This window comes from Fundulus heteroclitus, unplaced genomic scaffold, assembly GCF_011125445.2.
Source record: "Fundulus heteroclitus isolate FHET01 unplaced genomic scaffold, MU-UCD_Fhet_4.1 scaffold_45, whole genome shotgun sequence".
NCBI lineage: Eukaryota > Metazoa > Chordata > Actinopteri > Cyprinodontiformes > Fundulidae > Fundulus > Fundulus heteroclitus.
In genome coordinates, this window is record NW_023396868.1 from 360,640 (window position 1) to 380,770 (window position 20,131).

A 20,131-nucleotide genomic window follows, 5' to 3' on the forward strand; every position below is an offset into this window, starting at 1 on the left:
CTGGTGCAAAGTCATCAGCAGAGCGAGTGGCCAAGCTTATCGGGGAGAAATGCACATTGAAATGCAATCTCAGTGGACATGCCGTGACTGTACTTCTTGACTCGGGCGCTCAGGTCAGCATCATCAGCCATGCATGGAAAGAAAAACACTTACCTCAACAACAACTGCACCCTCTCAGTGAGCTTATGGGTGATAGGGACCTTGACCTTACAGCTGCTAATGGTGAGCCAATACCATATGATGGATGGGTTGAACTTACCTTTAACTTGCCTGGAAATGAAGATCCAAGGCTCTCCATCCGAGTACCCTTTCTGGTCAGCCGTGTGAGCCTCACAAGACCCATCGTAGGCTTTAATGTGATCCAGGAGCTAATCCAAGGACGGGAGGGCGGAGTTGAAGTGGTCACTATCGTTGCTCAATTGCTGCAGAAGGCCATGCAGATTGAAGGGGATACAGCTGAGGCCATTGTGAACTTTGTGCAGACCCAGGAACACACCCAGGACCAAGCATTGGTGAGAGTTGGCCGGCGGGATTTTGTCATCCACCCTGGCCGAGCTGCTCACATCAGATGCAAGGTGCCTGTTGAGTTCATCTCACCAGTGGTGCTGTTTGAGGTCAGCCAGGAAGACCCAAGACTGGAACAGCTAGACCTGGGTGATGGCCTGGTTGAGGTCCACCACACCAGACGGCCTTTTGTTGAGATCCCTGTATTCAACCATACTCAGCACAGCATCTCACTCAACCACTTTACAATACTAGGCAGTATCCAGTCAATTGACAAGGTGGTAGAGACAGACCAGAGGCACAGCTTCGAGGTAAACAGTGTCAACTCACCTGAGCTTGTTCCTGTTGGGGAGTATGACAAAGACCGAGCAGAGCCTATGTCCCAGCTGTGGCACCCTCCTGTTGATATAAGCCATCTAACAGATGAACAACAAGCAACAGTGAGAAGAATAATTTATGAGGAGTCCAGCGCCTTTGCACAGGATGACAATGACATTGGGTGTGTCCCAAGTCTCCAGATGAGCTTAACACTGAAAGATGACATCCCAGTGCAGCGATCCTATGCGGCTGTCCCCAAACCCCTCTACAAAGAAGTCAAGGAGTATATCCAGGACTTGCTGGCTAAGCAGTGGATCGTAAAATCAAAATCCCCTTATGCCGCTCCTGTTGTTTGTGTCCGCAAGAAGGATGGAACCTTGAGGCTTTGCATTGATTATCGACTGCTAAACCAAAAGACCGTTCCAGACAGACACCCCCTGCCCCGTATCCAAGATCTTATCTACAGGCTGGGTGGGTACAGCTGGTTCTCAATCCTAGATCAAGGAAAAGCCTACCATCAAGGTTTCATTGCAGAGGGGTCACGGCACATGACTGCATTCATCACCCCATGGGGCTTGTATGAGTGGGTACGTATCCCTTTTGGCCTTTCCAATGCCCCAGCAGCATTCCAGAGGAGTATGGAGGAGATGCTCAGCTCCTTGCGGGACGAATGCTGCATCCCCTACTTAGATGATGTCCTCTGCTATGCCAAGACGTTTGGAGCTCATGTGGAGGCGCTGAGACATGTTTTGAAGGCCCTCCAGCTCCACGGTGTGAAGCTCAGACCAACAAAGTGCGAGCTTTTCAAGAAGGAAGTTCGCTATGTGGGAAGGCTGGTGTCTGCTGAGGGAGTAAGACTTGACCCCAAGGATCTGGAAGCCATCCAGGCGTTGAGGACCAAGACCCCGACCACCGTGGGAGAAGTCCGTAAGCTGCTAGGGTTCCTCAGCTATTACCGGACATATATCCAAGACTTCTCAAGAATTGCCAAGCCAATGTATGAACTCTTGCAAGTAAAACCCCCTGCCACTGGTACGCCTCCACCCAGAACAAACAAGGGAAAAGGAGCACAGCTGTCATCCAGGACTCCTGTCCAGTGGAGGGAGGAACATCAAAGGGCCTTGGACCAGCTCATCCATGTCCTCTCTAACCCACCAGTACTTGCCTATCCTGACTTTAACCTCCCTTTTGTCTTACACACAGATGCGTCAGAAAAAGGACTTGGTGCTGTGCTGTACCAACGGCAGGGAGGGAAACTCAGAGTAATCGCCTATGGGTCCAGAACACTCACGCCTGCTGAGCGCAATTACCACCTTCACTCAGGCAAGCTTGAATTTCTGGCACTGAAGTGGGCAATATGTGAAAAATTCAGGGACTACCTCTTCTATGCACCCCACTTCACTGTGTACACGGATAACAACCCATTGACATACGTGATGAGCACTGCTAAGCTGAATGCTGTTGGTCACCGTTGGGTGGGTGAGCTCGCTGACTTTAGGTTCGAAGTGAGATACCGACCGGGAAAAGCAAACGTGGATGCAGACACACTGTCAAGGTTGCCTGTGAACATCAACAGCTATGTCGACTCCTGCACAGAAGAGCTGTCAAGAGACACCATTCTGGCAATGTGGGAGGGCAGTAGGGCAGCAAAGCAACAAGACGTTGCTTATGTGGCTGTTCTGAACCTCTCACAACGCCCAGCATCTCAGTCACCAGAATTGCTCCCTGCCATAAGCCATGCCGAACTCATGAAATCTCAGCAAGATGATCCTGTGATCAGTCAAGTCATCAGACTGAAAGAGAACACCAACATACTGACGAGTGACATGAGAAGAGGAGTAAGTGGCCTGGCCAGGAAACTACTGCATGAGTGGGGGAGACTACAGCTGAAGGATGGTCTGCTGTACAGGGAAACCAGTCAGAGAAGTCAACTTGTCCTGCCATCTCAGTACCGATCCTTGGTCCTTAAACACCTCCATGACGACATGGGTCATATGGGTATGGAAAGAGTCCTGGACCTCGCTAGAGACCGGTTTTACTGGCCCTACATGAAACAGGATGTTGAAGCTTATGTGACAAGGAAGTGTCCCTGTATCAAGCAGAAGAAACCGGTCTCCCACATCAGAGCACCAATGGGGAGCATTACCACCAGCTCACCCCTAGAACTTGTGTCCAATGATTACCTGCATCTAGAACCTAGCAAGGGAGGCTTTGAGTATATCCTGGTTGTTGTAGACCACTTTACCAGATTTGCCCAAGCCTATGCCACCAGAAACAAGTCCGGGAAGGCAGCTGCAGAGAAACTTTTCGATGATTTCATTCCACGGTTCGGCTACCCATGGAAACTACATCATGACCAAGGGAGGGAATTTGAGAATGACCTTTTCAAGACCCTGCAACAGTTGAGTGGAGTGGGTCACTCAAGGACCACTCCCTACCACCCCCAAGGAAATCCTGCAGAAAGATTTAACCGCACACTGCTTCAGATGCTCAGGACCCTGGAGGAGAAGGAAAAGGAAAGATGGTAAAATTAGAACTAAACCACTATATTGAAAAGCAAAATAGATTTCTAATACAAAGACTCCGAATAGAAAATTTTGAACATGGCAATAAGTCAGGAAGCTTTCTAGCTAATCAGCTTAAAATAAATAAGGAGAAAACTACTATATTTGCAGTTACAGATTCAACTGGTAATACAGTAAGTGAACCAGAGTGTATAAATAATACCTTCCGCGATTTCTACAAATCTTTATACACACCACAGATAAATCCATCAGAGAAGGATATTAAGCAATTTCTGGATAAAATTACACTCCTTAAATTATCAGATAACCAAAGAATGACACTGGATTCCCCGCTGACAACAGCTGAAACCCAGGAAGCTCTTAAAAGCATGCCTAATAAAAAGGCTCCAGGTCCAGATGGATTCCCCACTGAGTTTTATAAAGAGTTCTGGAATATTCTAGCCCCAACGTTCCACAGAATGTTGCAGGAAATACAGGAAAAAGGTAGATTTCCAGCTAATATGAACTCTGCCACCATCAGCCTTCTGCTCAAGCCAGACAAAGATCCCGTGTTGCCCACTAGTTATCGTCCCATATCCTTAATTAATGTGGATATTAAGATAATCTGTAAAGCTTTAGCAAAAAGATTAGACAAAGTAACTCCTCTCATAATACATCCAGATCAAACTGGTTTCATCAGAGGAAGGCAGTCATCCACAAATACACGCCGATTACTTAATTTAATTGATTATTCCTACAGTAAAAACATTAAAACCAATATATTGTCTTTAGACGCAGAAAAAGCATTTGATAGAGTAAATTGGAAATTTTTATTCGCTACTCTTCATAAATTCGGTTTTGGCGATTTATTTATAAACTGGTTAAAAATTCTATACAATTCTCCAACAGCCTGTGTCAGGACAAATAATCAAATATCTTCCAGTTTTTGTCTACAGAGGGGAACCAGGCAAGGATGCCCTCTTTCTCCATCACTTTTTGCAATCTTTATAGAACCTCTAGCAGCAACAATCAGACAAACAAAAGCTGTAAAAGGTATAAAATGCATGAAAATAGAGCACAAGATTAGTCTGTACGCGGATGATGTATTACTTTATCTCCAGCATTCAAATAATTCTCTTTTACAAGTAATTAGAATACTAGAATCTTTCTCCAAAGTATCAGATTACTCGTTAAACTGGTCTAAATCTACGGTACTGTCAATTAATTGCTCTCTCGAAAACTCCCTAAATTTACAAATGCAATCAGGAAATATTAAATATTTAGGTATTACTGTGTCGAATAAATTAACAGATTTACTTAAACTTAACCATGCCCCACTTTTAAACAGGATAGAAGAGGACCTTGAAAGATGGAAATCGCTTCCAATCACACTTATGGGTAGGGTAGCTTCAATAAAAATGATGGTCCTACCTAGAATTAATTATTTATTTTCAATGGTCCCCAATAAACCATCATCTGACTGGTTTAAATCTCTAGACTCTGCCATTTCTAGATTTCTTTGGAAAGATAAACCCCCACGTATTAGCTTAAAGACAATACAGAAGACTAAAGACAGGGGAGGATTAGATCTGCCTAACTTCCATAACTATTACTTAGCAAATAGGCTACAATACATCTCTAAATGGATAAAAAATAGTCTTTTAGATGAGCCTTGGTTAGATATAGAACAGGAAATGTGCAATAATATCATGATTTCAGATCTGCCGTTTATAAGCTCAAATATAAAACGGCATACATGCTTCAAATATATCAATATTAGTTCTACTCTGACAGCATGGTGGGAGTTCCTCAAAATGACAAAGTCATCCCTTATCCCATGCAGTCGTACACCTATCTGGAATAACCCTGATATCCTACAAAATAATAAAATGATAAACTTTACATACTGGAAGAATAAAGGTATTAAATATCTGGAACATCTACTTGACGGAACCGAGTTGATCAATTTTGCTAAACTAAATATGCAATATGGCATTAGTAAAGATAAATTCTTGGAATATGAACAACTTAAATCTATAATTAAAAATAAATATAAGCATATTAATGGTGGTTTACAAGTCCCAACTAATATAATAGAGTTCTTAGATTTAACCCCCCCCCCCAAACTACTGTCTAAATCATACAGGACACTGACTAAAATAGATGATTCGATATCTCTTCCTATAATGAAGTGGGAAAAAGATTTATCAGGCACCTTTGAACAAAATTTCTGGGCTCAGACATGTCTAAGAACTTTCAAATTGACTAGAAACACCAACTTACAACTAATACAATACAAAATCCTTCACAGAGTACATTACACAGGACAAAGATTATTCAAGATGGGTCTGGCACAATCTAATATCTGCCCACACTGCATAGGCAATCATCCTGATAATTATTTTCATGCGTTATGGTTATGCACACCAGTCCAGAGGTTCTGGACACAGATATGTAAGGACTTATCAAGGTGCTTGAGCTGTAAAATTACACCATCCCCATCAGTTTCATCCCCATAGTTTACATGGTTTTTACTGCTTTATGCATCGCAAAGAAAACTATCCTCATGAATTGGAAAAGTAAACAAAATCTTAGTATCAATCAGTATAGAGATCTTTTGTTGGATCATATTAATCTAGAGACAGCATCTGCTTCCACATCTGATTGGTCTCTTTGGGCTCCTCTGATCAACACCATCACTTAGTGGAATAGGGGGCGGTGGGTTGCTTCCTGCAGGGCGCAGTGGCTGGATGGAGGGGTTCCTGGGGCCCTGGGGGCACTTGGAGTAGGGCGCCTGGTGGATCCGGCTCCGGGGTCTGTTGCCCCCATCTGGGAGGAGTTTGGGAGGCCTACGGGTGGCCTACAGCAGCCGCTTGCGGCGCTCTTTGGGAGCTGCGTGTTGACGGACGTGGGTTACTGACCTGGTAGCTGTGCTGCCGCTGGGTGGGGCCGGGGTGGGTCTGGGGGTCTGGGGTCCCTGGGGCGCGCCGCCCTCGGGCGCGGGCCCCGGCGGGGCCTCGGGGGTTCCGGTTCCGGGGGGTGTGCCGCTTTTGGTGTGGGCCGGCGCACGCCGGGGTGTCCGCCCCTGCACGGGGCCTCTGATGCGCTGGGGGGCCTCGGGGCCCGTTGAGCTGGTAGGGGGGCATGGTCATTAACACCTCTGGGCAGATGCTCTTCTCCTTTATTGGAAAGGCACTCTATTTATTTATTTATTTATTTATTTAGTTTAAGTAGGCTTGGTGGGTGGGCTGAGGTGTTGGTCCTGGTGGGTGGTTGGCTGGCGGGCCCTGCGGCCTCTCCCTGGCCCCCGGGCTACGGTGGTGCCGCTGGCGAGGCCCCCTTCTCTAGGTGGGGCTTTCGGGGAGCGGGGGTGCCTATTGGAGTCAGTAGGGGAGCTGGCTCCCTGGGTTGGCTTCCCAGTCATTTGCTCCCCATCCCCGGACTCCTCCCTCTAACTGCTCCATCACGCAGCCAGCAGCAGCCGCTTGCGGCGCTCTTTGGGAGCTGCGTGTTGACGGACGTGGGTTACTGACCTGGTAGCTGTGCTGCCGCTGGCCCCCTTCTCTAGGTGGGGCTTTCGGGGAGCGGGGGTGCCTATTGGAGTCAGTAGGGGAGCTGGCTCCCTGGGTTGGCTTCCCAGTCATTTGCTCCCCATCCCCGGACTCCTCCCTCTGCCTGCTCCATCACGCCGCCAGCAGCAGACGCTTGCGGCGCTCTTTGGGAGCTGCGTGTTGACGGACGTGGGTTACTGACCTGGTAGCTGTGCTGCCGCTGGGTGGGGCCGGGGTGGGTCTGGGGGTCTGGGGTCCCTGGGGCGCGACGCCCTCGGGCGCGGGCCCCGGCGGGGCCTCGGGGGTTCCGGTTCCGGGGGGTGTGCCGCTTTTGGTGTGGGCCGGCGCGCGCCGGGGTGTCCGCCCCTGCACGGGGCCTCTGATGCGCTGGGGGGCCTCGGGGCCCGTTGAGCTGGTAGGGGGGCATGGTCATTAACACCTCTGGGCAGATGCTCTTCTCCTTTATTGGAAAGGCACTCTGCCAGTGGGGGGAGGGGGAAAGGAGGGGGAGTAGGGATCTACCCAGCCTGGATGTCTACTGTCGAATGTATGGTGAGTTGTTTGAACGTTAGTGTTGGGGAGGGATTAAATCCACGGGTGGGGGGGGGGGGGGGGGTTGGGGGGGTTGACGTTCTGGTGGGCTTGTGTCCGGCCCCCTGTCCCGGTCCTGGTCCGTGTCGTCTTCCGGTGCGGGTTTCACCTGGGGGGTGGGGTTGGGGTGGCTCGTGCGGGCCGGCTGGCCAGGGTCCCCCCCTCTTTCTATTATTATTATTATTATTATTATTACTATTATTATTATTATTATTACTTATTTATTTATTTATTTCTTTATTTAGTTAAAGTAGGCTTGGTGGGTGGGCTGAGGTGTTGGTCCTGGTGGGTGGTTGGCTGGCAGGCCCTGCGGCCTCTCCCTGGCCCCCGGGCTACGGTGGTGCCGCTGGCGAGGCCCCCTTCTCTAGGTGGGGCTTTCGGGGAGCGGGGGTGCCTATTGGAGTCAGTAGGGGAGCTGGCTCCCTGGGTTGGCTTCCCAGTCATTTGCTCCCCATCCCCGGACTCCTCCCTCTGCCTGCTCCATCATGCCGCCACACATGCAGGTCATGAGGGAGGGGGCGTTACTGGAGGTTGCCACTTTCTGGTGACGCCCCTCTCCCCAATTTTATCATGCATCTTAGACACTTTCACTTCAAACATTTTTCACATCGCACACTCATATAGGCCATGGTAGGGGGGGGGGGGGTGGGGGGAAGACGTCTGGGGGGGGGCTTATGTTGTGTGGGCCTCACCTCGGACGGCTCCCTTCACCTCCTCTCCCACTTAGACATTGAGGGTTCTGGGCAGTCACACGGAAGGGGTGCGCTGGCAACAGCTACCTTCCGAAAGGGGGGTGGGCTGTGCCGTGCATCCCCTTCGGCGCTCCCAGTTTTTAAACGCACTTGAGAACAACATGCAACAACACAACATTTGAGCAGGCGTAGGGAGGGTCGGGGTCTTCTGCACACCCCCGTTCTCCGATGGAGGCAAGGAGTCTGGGGCCTGGAGGAGGTGCGGGACACTGTGTCCGGGGTCTTGGCGGGGGGCTGCGGTGTGCAGTCAGCGGCCTGCCAGGTCTGGGGCTGATGCCTCCGCTCCCCCCAGGGGGCGGGGGCAGGGATGGCAAGGGTAAGGTGGGGGGAGGGAGGGGGTTTATTAGGTATTTAGGGGGAGGGGGGGGCTCTGGCCGGGTGGCTTGTGCGGGTCGTGTTGGCCCGCCCTCTTGGGGGGGCCCGGTCCGGGGGGCGTCTGGTCGGGGGCCGGGGCCGGGGGTCGGGCACAAGCAGTCGTATAGTCGATTTGGGGTGACCCCCCCCCCCTTTGGTCAGTGTTGGATGTGAGTGTTATGTGGGAATGTGTGTACAGCGTCTTTTTTTTTTTTTTTTTTTTTTTTTTTTTCTGTGTGTGGCGAGTGGGGCACAAGGGAGGGATGGGGTGAATGAGTTTTTTTTTTTTTTTTTTTTTTTTTTTTTTCCAGGTATGGGTGTGGTCCGCTCCCTCTCCCAAGAACATCTCAAGTCTCCGATAGGTGCGGAGCCCATCCCCCCACGTCCTGCCCTCCTCCACTTCGTTGGCGGGCGCCTTGGCCCCCTGGCGGATTGGTTGGCTTCGGGTTTGGGGCGGGTTCCCGGGCGTGCGCCGGCCCACTCCTGGCGGCCTCTTCGCGGGGCCTGGCCCCCCGGGGGGCGGCCGGGGCCCTCGTCGCGGGGGCGGGGCGCCCCTGGGGCCTCTGGCCCTCAGGGCCCATGGCCGGGACCACTTCAGCGGGGCTGGCTGCCGGCGGAGCCCACGGGCTCGTCTCCGCGGCTCTTGAGGGCGTCGGCATTGCGGTGGCTGGGGGATTTCCTCGGGGTCGTCTCTGCTCCTTCCTTGGGAGGGGGGTTGCAGATATCCTGTGTCGGCCCCTCCTGGGCGACCTGCTTTAGGGACCCCTTTGGGAGTCCGGGGTTACGGGTCCCCTGACGCCTGCCTCTGTGCTCGGGGAAGGTGGGTCTTTGGTTCTCCACAATCACTATCAAGCTATTTCTGGATAATCTTCACCTAAACTAGTGCACTTTCACATCTCCCACAGGTGCTGGGTCCCAGGTATTAAGTGTTCACTTATATACAGTAATCTTATAATTTATTTATTTATTTATTTATGTTGTGTCACTTTCTTTATTCAAATATCACATTACACATGTCAGCTTACATAATAATATATATGATTTAGCAATGGCATCTAGGTGTTATTCGAGTGTATCTGTTGCTTTATGTCTGTCGGTTGTGCTGTTCTTTTTGTGTCTCTTTCCAGGTGATGGAGCAGACAGAGGACGTTTTATCATTCTCTTCCTTTTATCTCCTCTTTCTTTCACCTCTACTCTTTTTTTTTCTTTTCTTTCACTTTTTGTTCTTCCTTTACTCTCCCATTGTCATGTCCATATAATTTGAAATTCTCCTTGCAGGAATCATAATAAAGCTATTTACAAGCATAAATCAAGTGGAGCACTATGGCGAAAGCTGTTTGCTCCACTTGTAAAAGCAAAATCTGTCGAGCTCCATCTGGCATTGAGATATCAATTCCTATTGCCATAGTGCTAGACAGGACACTGGAAGAAAAAAAAAGAAAAAAAAAAAAAGAAAAGGAAAGATGGAGAGAACACCTACCCCAAATCCTCCACGCTTATAACTGTACCCGGCACGAGGCAACTGGATTTTCACCCTTTTACCTGATGTATGGCCGTCACCCACGTCTGCCTGTGGATATGATCTTTGGCTTGCTGTCTGAAGAAGAAGCAACTTCTCCAAGAGGCTATGCAGAGAAATGGGCCTCTCGGATGCAGGAAGCATACAGACTCGCCTCAGAGAACAGTCAACAATCCAGCTCTCGGGGAAAGAGATACTACGACCAACATTTGAAGGGTGTTGTCCTTGAGCAGGGTGACCGCGTCTTGGTGCGGAACATGAGGGAAAGAGGGGGCCCTGGAAAACTAAAGCCGTACTGGGAAGACACAGTTCATGTTGTGAGGGAGAGGATCGCAGATGGGCCGGTGTATAAAGTGTCTCCAGAAACAGGTGGAGGTCGAGTACGAACTTTACACCGCAACCTGCTTCACTTGGTCAACGACTTACCTGTGGATTTACCCCAGTCATCACAGAGATCACCTGTCAGAGAAGGAGGCTCACCGAGACACCTACCTGCTCTATCAACAGACCAGCCACGACAGAGAGCAAGAAACAGCTCTTCACGCCACACAGAGAGACAGAGTGAGTGGCGCCCGAGTAGTGACTCCTCCGACAATGAGGATGAGCCTCGATACTGGTTGAGGATACCATCAAGAATGGAGTCTGAGAACAACCAAACCCAGCCTCTCCAGGAAGAATTCCAGAGGACCTACAGTCCAGTAATCTCCCCTCAGAGACTCAATGTACCTGAGCAAATCCTGCCTGAAAGGGAAGACCAGTGGACTGACAGTGTACTTCCAAGGAGAGAGAGCATGCCTGTAGTAGAAAGCAGACAAAGTGAACATAGAGCACTCCAAGAGGAATACCTACCCGTCAATCCAATGCCTGCAGTAGATGGACAGGAAGATGCCATGCAGGAGAGGCCAGTAACCCCTGAAGCAGTCAGTGAACAGTCCAACAATGAACAGTCCAGCCCACTACAGATGCGGAGGTCAACACGTGAAAGGAGGCCTGCCCAGATGTTCACGTACAGCTCCTTAGGACAGCCCTCTTCCCAACCCCCAGCCAGTTGCAATACAGTAGGGGCCTATGGGACGCCGTCAATGCCACCATGGGGAGTGCATACATACCCCAGTTACTTCCAGACACCACTTCCATACCTTATTCCCATTCATAGTATACCTTATATGTGTCTGGTGTACTGATTGGCCCGCATACATACACTCACACACATGCACACACACACCTACATACTTACCTGGGACTGGCCTGCAGGGTTGAGCAACAGACAGATACACATACATACACGCACGCGCACACACACATGCTCAAACACACACATACTTACCTTTAGTCACACAGAGATTCTCACTAGTGATTCTTAGGTTTAGTTGCTGATAGTAGCAAGTGTCAGGAGCCACTTTTGAAGTTGGGGAGCATGTGGCGCACCCAAAACAGGTGACCACATTGGTCATATGTTTATTAGTAAATGAATATGATCTCTATGTACATTATATATATATATATATATATATATATATATATATATATATATATATATATATATATATATTTACACTGTCGCTTTAAGGAATGGCACAAGCAGTTGCGTTCCGGTTGCTATGGGAACGGACCTCCGCTCGCTCTCAGATCCAATTTGGGAGAAAACATGGAAAGCTGCTGTGTCTAAATCTCCTTTCATTTCACCTGTCTTTCAGGTCAGTAATGGGTAAACTGTCCATCTTTACATGTCTGTTTGATAACTGATTGTAGTGTTGTTTATAATCCAACAATAAGAGTATAAATAGAAAGTTTGCCGTTGATCGAGGCAGTTAGCTGAGGTAGGCTACTGTAAACCGTTAGCCAGTAGAATAACGGTTTAACTGAAATAACGGTTTAACTGGAATAACGGTACTGCAGTCGGTTAACTGCCGTCTCTTGGTTAATTTTCAGGTAACATAGCATGTTGAGCTCCGACACTCTGCTTGTTAGAAGTGGTTTTGTATGAATTGTTATGTATGCATTGCTATTTACTATTGTATATTTGTGTATTGTGTGCTTTGTGTGTTGTGCACCACACTGGAGCTTGAGCGAGACAGTTGATGCACAGGTGTTTTGTGGTTTATTCTGAATAAATAACTCAGATCAAATTTGGGAGAAAACATGGAAAGCTGCTGTGTCTAAATCTCCTTTCATTTCACCTGTCTTTCAGGATATTTAAATTTGTTATTTCAGTCCCATATTTGGGACCTGTAACACATGGTTACAAAATTCTCCAAAAAACACCAAACTACTCGCTCAATTTTCACTCTACGTGCACAAATTATACATCAACACGTAGGTATTTCTGTCTGGATTCAGGAAATGTAACCCTCATTGGTATAGGTCTTTTAGATTTCTTGCAAATCACCTCAGACCGGCAACAACCCCAAAGTGAAACTTATGCGAAAAAGAACGAACAACTTCAGCCTACTCGCTCAATTTTCACTCTACGTAGACAAATTATACATCAAAACGTAGGTCTTTTTGTCTGGATTCAGAAAATGTAGCCCTCATTGGTGTATGATTTATAGATTTTTTGCAAATCACCTCAGACCGGCAACAACCCCAAACCCTCCCCAAATTGAGGTGTAGTTGTTGGGATTTTTCCATGCAGCAGAGAGCCAGCCAGGGCCGGTCAAAGCCATAGGCGTACTAAGGGGCCCTCTGGTGTAATGGGGGGGGGGGGGGGGGGGGGGGGCCCTCATATCTTTTTTTTTATTTTATTTTTTTTTTACAAGTAACAATTAAATAACTTGAACAATTGATATAAATGAATGATGATAAATGAATTTGTTTAATTTATTTAATTTATTTTGTATTCAGAAGTTTTAAGAAAACATTAAATTATTTAGTTATTTCTGTATTTATTTTTAAATATGGAAGACTTGGTCCTCCATACTCCAGGGCTCAACAAGAGTTCATCTAAAGATGTTTTAGAACTGATTGGTGACCTTTAGTTTATATTTCAGAAAGTTAGTTATAAGTAGAGTTATGTGGTTTTAGGTTTTTTGGATACAATCCGGGTTAGCACCCGAACATCCCTTTCAGACAGCTTCCTCGTGCATCCACAGTTAATCCTGTTGGATGTGGTTCGAAGTTTTAAGAAAACATAAAATTATTTAGTTATTTCTGTATTTATTTTTAAATATGGAAGACTTGGTCCTCCATACTCCAGGGCTCAACAAGAGTTCATCTAAAGATGTTTTAGAACTGATTGGTGACCTTTAGTTTATATTTCAGAAAGTTAGTTATAAGTAGAGTTATGTGGTTTTATGTTTTTTGGATACAATCCGGGTTAGCACCCGAACATCCCTTTCAGACAGCTTCCTTGTGGGTCCACAGTTAATCATGTTGGATGTGGTTCATCCTTCTTGGTCATATGCAGACATTATCCTGGACACCGTGGCTCTTGATACATCACAAACACTTGCTGTCTTGGTCACAGATGCAAGGCAAGGCAAGGGAATTTTATTTATGTAGCACAATTCAGTACAGAGACAATACAAAGTGCTTTACATGATTAAAATATAGCAAAATAAACGCAAGTAGGAATAAAATGTAGCTACAAAATAGAATAAAAGCAAGTAGAGATAGAATGAAGAAACAAAGAAGAACATTAAAAACAGTAAAACAGTTTAACTAGAATCGTTCAACTTCTGAAGAAGTTGAAGAAGGCGCCCGCCTGGTGGTGGGCGTGACCGTCAAAGGCAAAGCTTCCGAGTTCCTTGGTCGTAGGCTCTCATCGCTTGGGGATTTTAAATCAAACCTTCTGAGTGAAAAGGATTTGTCTTCATCAAAACCTGCCGACCGGGAAAACTCTGCGTCTGCAGAGCTGCAAACTGCGTATTTCGATCTGAGACGCAGCTAATGAGCTAATTGCCGACAGCCGACGGTCAACGTTTCCCATTCATTTGCTACGGTAGTCCTAAACCACTACTGACATAATACACTTTTTGGCCACAAGCGTCATTTTGGGGGCGTCGTTTCCACCTCTTCTCTTAGAGCCGTTTTTAATAGAAAGAAGAAAAGGCAAAAACGGTCCAAACAAAAGGTTGAAACATTTACATTTGTAACCTCTGCCTTACATAAACACTAGAATTAAATCTTAATAAATAAAAGTATAGACAATTATTTCAGTAACTCAAATCAGTAAGTGAAATACAATATATAAAGGGGTTGGACAATGAAACTGAAACACCTCTCATTTTAGTGTGGGAGGTTTCATGGCTAAATTGGACCAGCCTGGTGGCCAATCATCATTAATTGCACATTGAACCAATAAGAGCAGAGTGTGAAGGTCCAATTAGCAGGGTGAAAGCACAGTTTTGCTCAAAAGATTGCAATGCACACAACATTATGGGTGACATGGGTGAGTTCAAAGGAGGACAAATTGTTGGTGCACATCTTGCTGGATGTGTCAAAACTTTCTTCAATTGAATGAAAACAAAACTGAAGTAATATTATTTGGACCAATAGAGGAGAAATCAAAAGTTAGCACACAGCTTCAGTCGCTTCAGCTAGAAACCACTGATCAGGCCCGAAATCTGGTTGTAGTGATGGACTCAGACCTGAACCTCCAAAAGCATTTACAGACAGTGACAAGGTCGGCTTTCTATCACCTGAAGAATATTTCCAGGATTAAAGGACTAATGTCTCAGCAGGATCTGGAAAAACTAATCCATGCGTTTATATTTAGTAGAATCGATTACTGCAACGGTGTTTTCACAGGTCTGCCTAAAAAGTGGATCAGACAGCTGCAGCTGATCCAGAACGCTGCTGCCCGCGTCCTCACTAAGACTAAGAAAGTAGAGCACATCACCCCAGTTCTAAAGTCCTTACACTGGCTCCCTATATCTCAGAGAATAGACTTTAAAATACTTCTGTTAGTCTATAAATCCCTAAATGGCTTAGCACCTAAATACATTACAGACTTGTTATCAGTGTATCAACTTTCCAGACCACTCAGGTCTTCTGGCTCCAGCCTACTCTGCATACCTAGAACCAGAACTAAACAAGGAGAAGCACCATTTAGTTCCTATGCTCCACTTATCTGGAACAAACTTCCAGAAAACTGTAAAAGTGCGGAAAGCCTGAGTTAATTTAAATCAAGATTAAAAACACATTTGTTTAAAATTGCCTTTGACTGTTCTAGTTAAACTGTTTTACTGTTTTTAATGTTCTTCTGTGTTTCTACATTCTATCTGTACTTGCTTTTATTCTATTTTCTATCTACATTTTATTCCTACTTGCGTTTATTTTGCTATATTTTAATCATGTAAAGCACTTTGTATTGTCTATGTACTGAATTGTGCTATATAAATAAATTTCCCTTGCCTTGCCTTGCATCTGTGACCAAGACAGCAATTGTTTGTGATGTATCAAGAGCCACGGTGTCCAGGGTAATGTGGACGAACCACATCCAACAGGATTAACTGTGGACGCACGAGGAAGCTGTCTGAAAGGGATGTTCGGGTGCTAACCCGGATTGTATCCAAAAAACAAAAAAACACATAACTCTACTTATAACTAACTTTCTGAAATATAAACTAAAGTTCATCAATCAGTTCTAAAACATCTTTAGATGAACTCTTGTTGAGCCCTGGAGTATGGAGGACCAAGTCTTCCATATTTAAAAATAAATACAGAAATAAATAAATGCTCAATAACTTAATATGCATACAATTATGTGCCACCAAAAATACAATGCACAAATAAATGCAGATAGAAAATGAATTATACAGTGAGACAAAATGTATATATTTCCTTTAATTAGCCACTTTATTTATTAATTACTTATTTTTTTAAGTATTTATTTATGTGCATGTTATAATATTTTTGTCTGTTTTATTCTTTCTTTGTATTTTTTGCCCTATTTATTTCTCAGATGCTATTTATTTCTGTGTGTCCTTTTTACATTTCTGTTTCTCGTTTTTACATTTCTATCTGTCTTTTTTACATTTCTGTTTCTCGTTTTTACATTTCTGTTTCTCGTTTTTACATTTCTATCTGTCCTTTTTACATTTCTGTTTCTCGTTTTTACATTTCTGTTTCTCGTTTTTACATTTCTATCTGTCCTTTTTACATTTCTGTCGCTCCTTTTTACATTTCTGTTTCTCGTTTTTACATTTCTATCTGTCCTTTTTACATTTCTATCTGTCCTTTTTACATTTCTGTCTCTCCTTTTTACATTTCTGCCTGTCCTTTTTACATTTCTGTCTCTCCTTTTTACATTTCTGTATGCATTTCTGCCTCATTATGCAAATGAGGAGGGCTGTGTCTTAAGGGCTCAACTTCTTCCCATTGGTTGGTTAGCATTTTACTGCGTCGGTCAAATCTACATGGCTTTTCCCCGACATGAAGCATTGTTTAATAATAACTCAGCAGGCAGACGTTCAGTGGCCGACCTCTTACGGGAAGCTGCTAATAGACTGGAAGAATTAGAACGCTGTACATTTGGGATCTGAAATGTTTTTCGGTGGTTTCAGATTCGGCTTTCCAGATCAATAACTCATCGGCGGATGATTTATTCTACAAAACAGACACCTCTCCGCAACCACCGCAAGGCAGACGCTGAGCTACAACCGTAGTTTCCTCAAAACGAGTCCGTGGGCCAGAATCTGTGGGACGTCTCCTTAAGAAGTTTCATATGAACTGTCAGACGGCAACTTTCTTGCACTTAGATATGTTGCTACACATAGCAGTGATCTCAAAACACCAATAATCCCACGTTTTCACTTGCACATTAATAAGGTATTGCTGATAAAAAATCTGAACTGTTGCGCTCCTGTCCGAGAGGTCACGTGATTCGATTTTTGTTGCTCAGCCAATCAGATCGGTGTATTGTCAGCTGAGTGCGTTCAATGTGTAAGGTGTTTCCAGACGAAGAAAGCCCAATAATAGCATTTTCTGGCGCCAGTTGGCAAAGATCTTAATGGCAAGGAAAAAGAAATAAGCCAGACCATCCATCATCCATTTTCTAACACGTTTATCCCTGCTGGGTTCGGACCGGTGCCGATCTCCAGCTGTCAATGGGTGAGAGGCGGGGTAGACCCTGGACAGGTCGGCAGTCCATCACAGGGCAGAAATAGCCCAGACTTTTGCTCATTTTACTGTGATATCACCAAGACCTGCTGCGCTAGGATAGCACAGCCAAACGACTTATCCCCGCCAGAATTTGTATCCCCTGCATCAGGAGAGTGTTTGAAATCAATAAAACTTTTAACCTCCATCTTTGCGAAGTCTAAATATTTTTAAACATCACATTCTAATAAAATTAAATTGATTTTTTTAAATTCCTAATACATTGTTCTGCTTTTAAAATCGACATATCTCGTTGTTGATAAACAAAGAGCAAAAGGCTGGGGTGTTAAATGTGCACGGTGTCGTGCCAAACTAGGTATCCCCGCCAGGATTTGTATCCCCTGCGTCGGGAGCGCGCATTCAGCTTGCTGAACGCAGTAAACTCCGCCTCATTTCCAGACAATTCGGCATGAAAATCAAGATGTTTTATTTCTCTTAGCGAAATATAGGAATAGTGCCGTTACATTATCGTTCAGTTAATGGGTTAAAATTGAAAACGTAACACTTGTTAGTACGATCGTAAGGGATTGCTATGTCGGTTAAAACTAAACTGATCACTCAGTATAACACGTTCTGATAAAGTAAACGGCTCTGTGGTCATCTCCAGACGTGTCACGAAAGTATTAGCTTTATGTCATTAGATTGTTGCATGTCTGTCTGCTGAAACTAAAAACCCACCATTTGTGCCAAAACTCAAGAATGTGGGCTACTGTTAGTCCATTTTGGAAGGTGATACATATTGTGGCAGGCTGGACCCGATATTTTTTGTATCCCCTTGTAACTTCTTAATTTAAAGAGCTAACAGCTTGAACTTTTCTACAGTTGTTTGTGATTATAAGAGGTGTTTATGTGCCAAGACTCAAGAATGTGAGCTACTGTTAGTCCATTTTGGAAGGGGATACATATTCTGGCAGGCTGACCCCGATATGTTTTGTATCCCCTTGTAACTTCTTCATTAAAAGAGCTAACAGCTTCAAATTTTCAGCAGGTGCTTGTTGTTATAAGAGGTGTTTATATGCCAAAAATCTAGAATGTGGGATACTGCTAATCCATTTTGGAAGGGGATACATATATGCTCAGCATGATAGCCTGTTTCCAGCATACATTTCTTGGCTGACTTTGTGCAAGATGAGGACAGCATTACTTACAAATCCAAAGATTGGGGCCTGCTCTGATGGTGCACGGGTATATATATATATATATATATATATATAAGAGGCCTTAGTCCTCGACTTAGCCTGAGGTCCTTTACCGCGTGTCTTCCTCCCTCTCATAACCCCTTTCCTGTCAGCCTACTTTGAAAATAATTAGCCAATAGAACCTCAAAATCCCAGTAAAAATGCAAGGATCAATTCTCACAACCTAAGGATAGCAGTTTAACTTATGAATATGAAGCTTCATGCATGCTCAGTATGAGGGATTGCTGCAAAGCCATCAACAATGCAGACGACTGTCCACTGTGGCTCTACGCTCTTTCAGGAGGAGTGAATGCTGATTGGAGAGACTTGATGCAACCTGCTGGGTTTCCTTAGAGAGGAAAACTTTCAGACCAACCTGTCTGGTCAGCACATATAACAATTGGCTGCAGTGTTTGAAATCAATAAAACTTTTAATGTGAAGTCCAAATATTTTTTAAACATCCTATTCTAATAAAATTGTAATATATTTTTAAACCACTACTGATATAATACACTTTTTGTATTATGTTATTACAATATATTAAAATATATATAAAATATATTACAATATTATATATTGTAATATATTTTGAAACTCCTCATACTGTTCTTTTTTTTAAAGCGACACATCTTGTTTTCTTAATATGGTTCTTGGCTGATTTAAAATATCATTAGATCTGATAATTTTGGCAGTAACTTTATTCTGTGTTCATTTGATCACACTTGGAATCAGCTTTATATAATCCATTCATGCGGGTCAATCCACACAAAAAAAACGAACAAGTAGACAGCTGTGATGGACTCAGGAAGGTGGGTTTTTAGTTTCAGCAGACAGACATGCAACAATCTAATGACATAATACTTTCGTGACACATCTGGAGATGACCACAGAGCCATTTACTTTATCAGAACGTGTTATACTGAGTGATCAGTCTAGTTTTAACCGACATAGCAATCCCTTACGATCGTACTAACAAGTGTTACGTTTTCAATTTTAACCCATTAACTGAACGATAATGTAACGGCACTATTCCTATATTTCGCTAAGAGAAATAAAACATCTTGATTTTCACGCCGAATTGTCTGGAAATGAGGCGGAGTTTACTGCGTTCAGCAAGCTGAATGCGCGCTCCCGACGCAGGGGATACAAATCCTGGCGGGGATACCTAGTTTGGCACGACAACTGTCGCCAGCTTACCTCAAGTTCTTTCTGTAAAACTGGCAGACCGTAGTAGTCATGTTTCCTCAGCCATGTCTTTCTCCAAATACGTCGTCGCCTTTTCTTTTTAGGGCTTTCTGCACACAAAATTGCACATATTGCCAAAGCAGCAAGTTTCTCTCCGGTAATGTTTACAGTAGCCATCGACACTTCCGTCTTCTTCTTCTTCTTCTTCTTCTTCTACAGTATGAGCACTCCGGTCGCGTCCGAGCGTTGCACCGTACACAGATTGTGAGCGGTGAACTTTTAAACCTGCGGTTCCGTCGCACAGTTTGAGACGATATAAGTACCACGACTGAAAAACTTGTACAGTGTATGCCCGGCTTAACACACTTACCATAACAGCTCCGCATCACCGTTTATGACCACTTCTTCTTCTTCTGTTTTAAAAGTGGTGCGCCCTTCTTCTTCTTCTTCGTGTTTTAATGGGTGCTGACCACATCCAAAAGGATCATTAGCGCCCCTCTAGTGGTGCGCTGTGTTCCTCATCTTTATATTATCAGCAGTGCAACCAGCTACCGTAACACCTGTTAAATGTAT

General features: G+C 45.1%; 2 protein-coding genes across 2 annotated transcripts in view; one reads left to right on the forward strand and one right to left on the reverse strand.

Moving 5' to 3' along the window:
• LOC105921789 (receptor-type tyrosine-protein phosphatase S) overlaps positions 1-20,131 on the reverse strand; it is a 368,492-nt gene that overhangs the window by 237,248 nt on the left and 111,113 nt on the right.
• On the forward strand, positions 1,857-11,528 carry LOC118560571. Its single transcript, XM_036131705.1, has 2 exons — positions 1,857-3,346; positions 10,041-11,528. The coding sequence occupies exons 1-2, from the start codon at positions 2,259-2,261 to the stop codon at positions 11,275-11,277; spliced, it is 2,325 nt and encodes a 774-aa protein (XP_035987598.1). The 5' UTR covers positions 1,857-2,258; the 3' UTR covers positions 11,278-11,528.

What these genes read in the sequence shown, in the direction of transcription:
- LOC118560571 (XM_036131705.1), top strand. Translation starts at nt 2,259, where the DNA reads ATGAGCACTGCTAAGCTGAATGCTGTTGGTCACCGTTGGGTGGGTGAG. An exon ending in GAGAAGGAAAAGGAAAGATG is followed by an intron (nt 3,347 to 10,040) that starts GTAAAATTAGAA and finishes AAAGGAAAGATG; the next exon opens with GAGAGAACACCTACCCCAAA.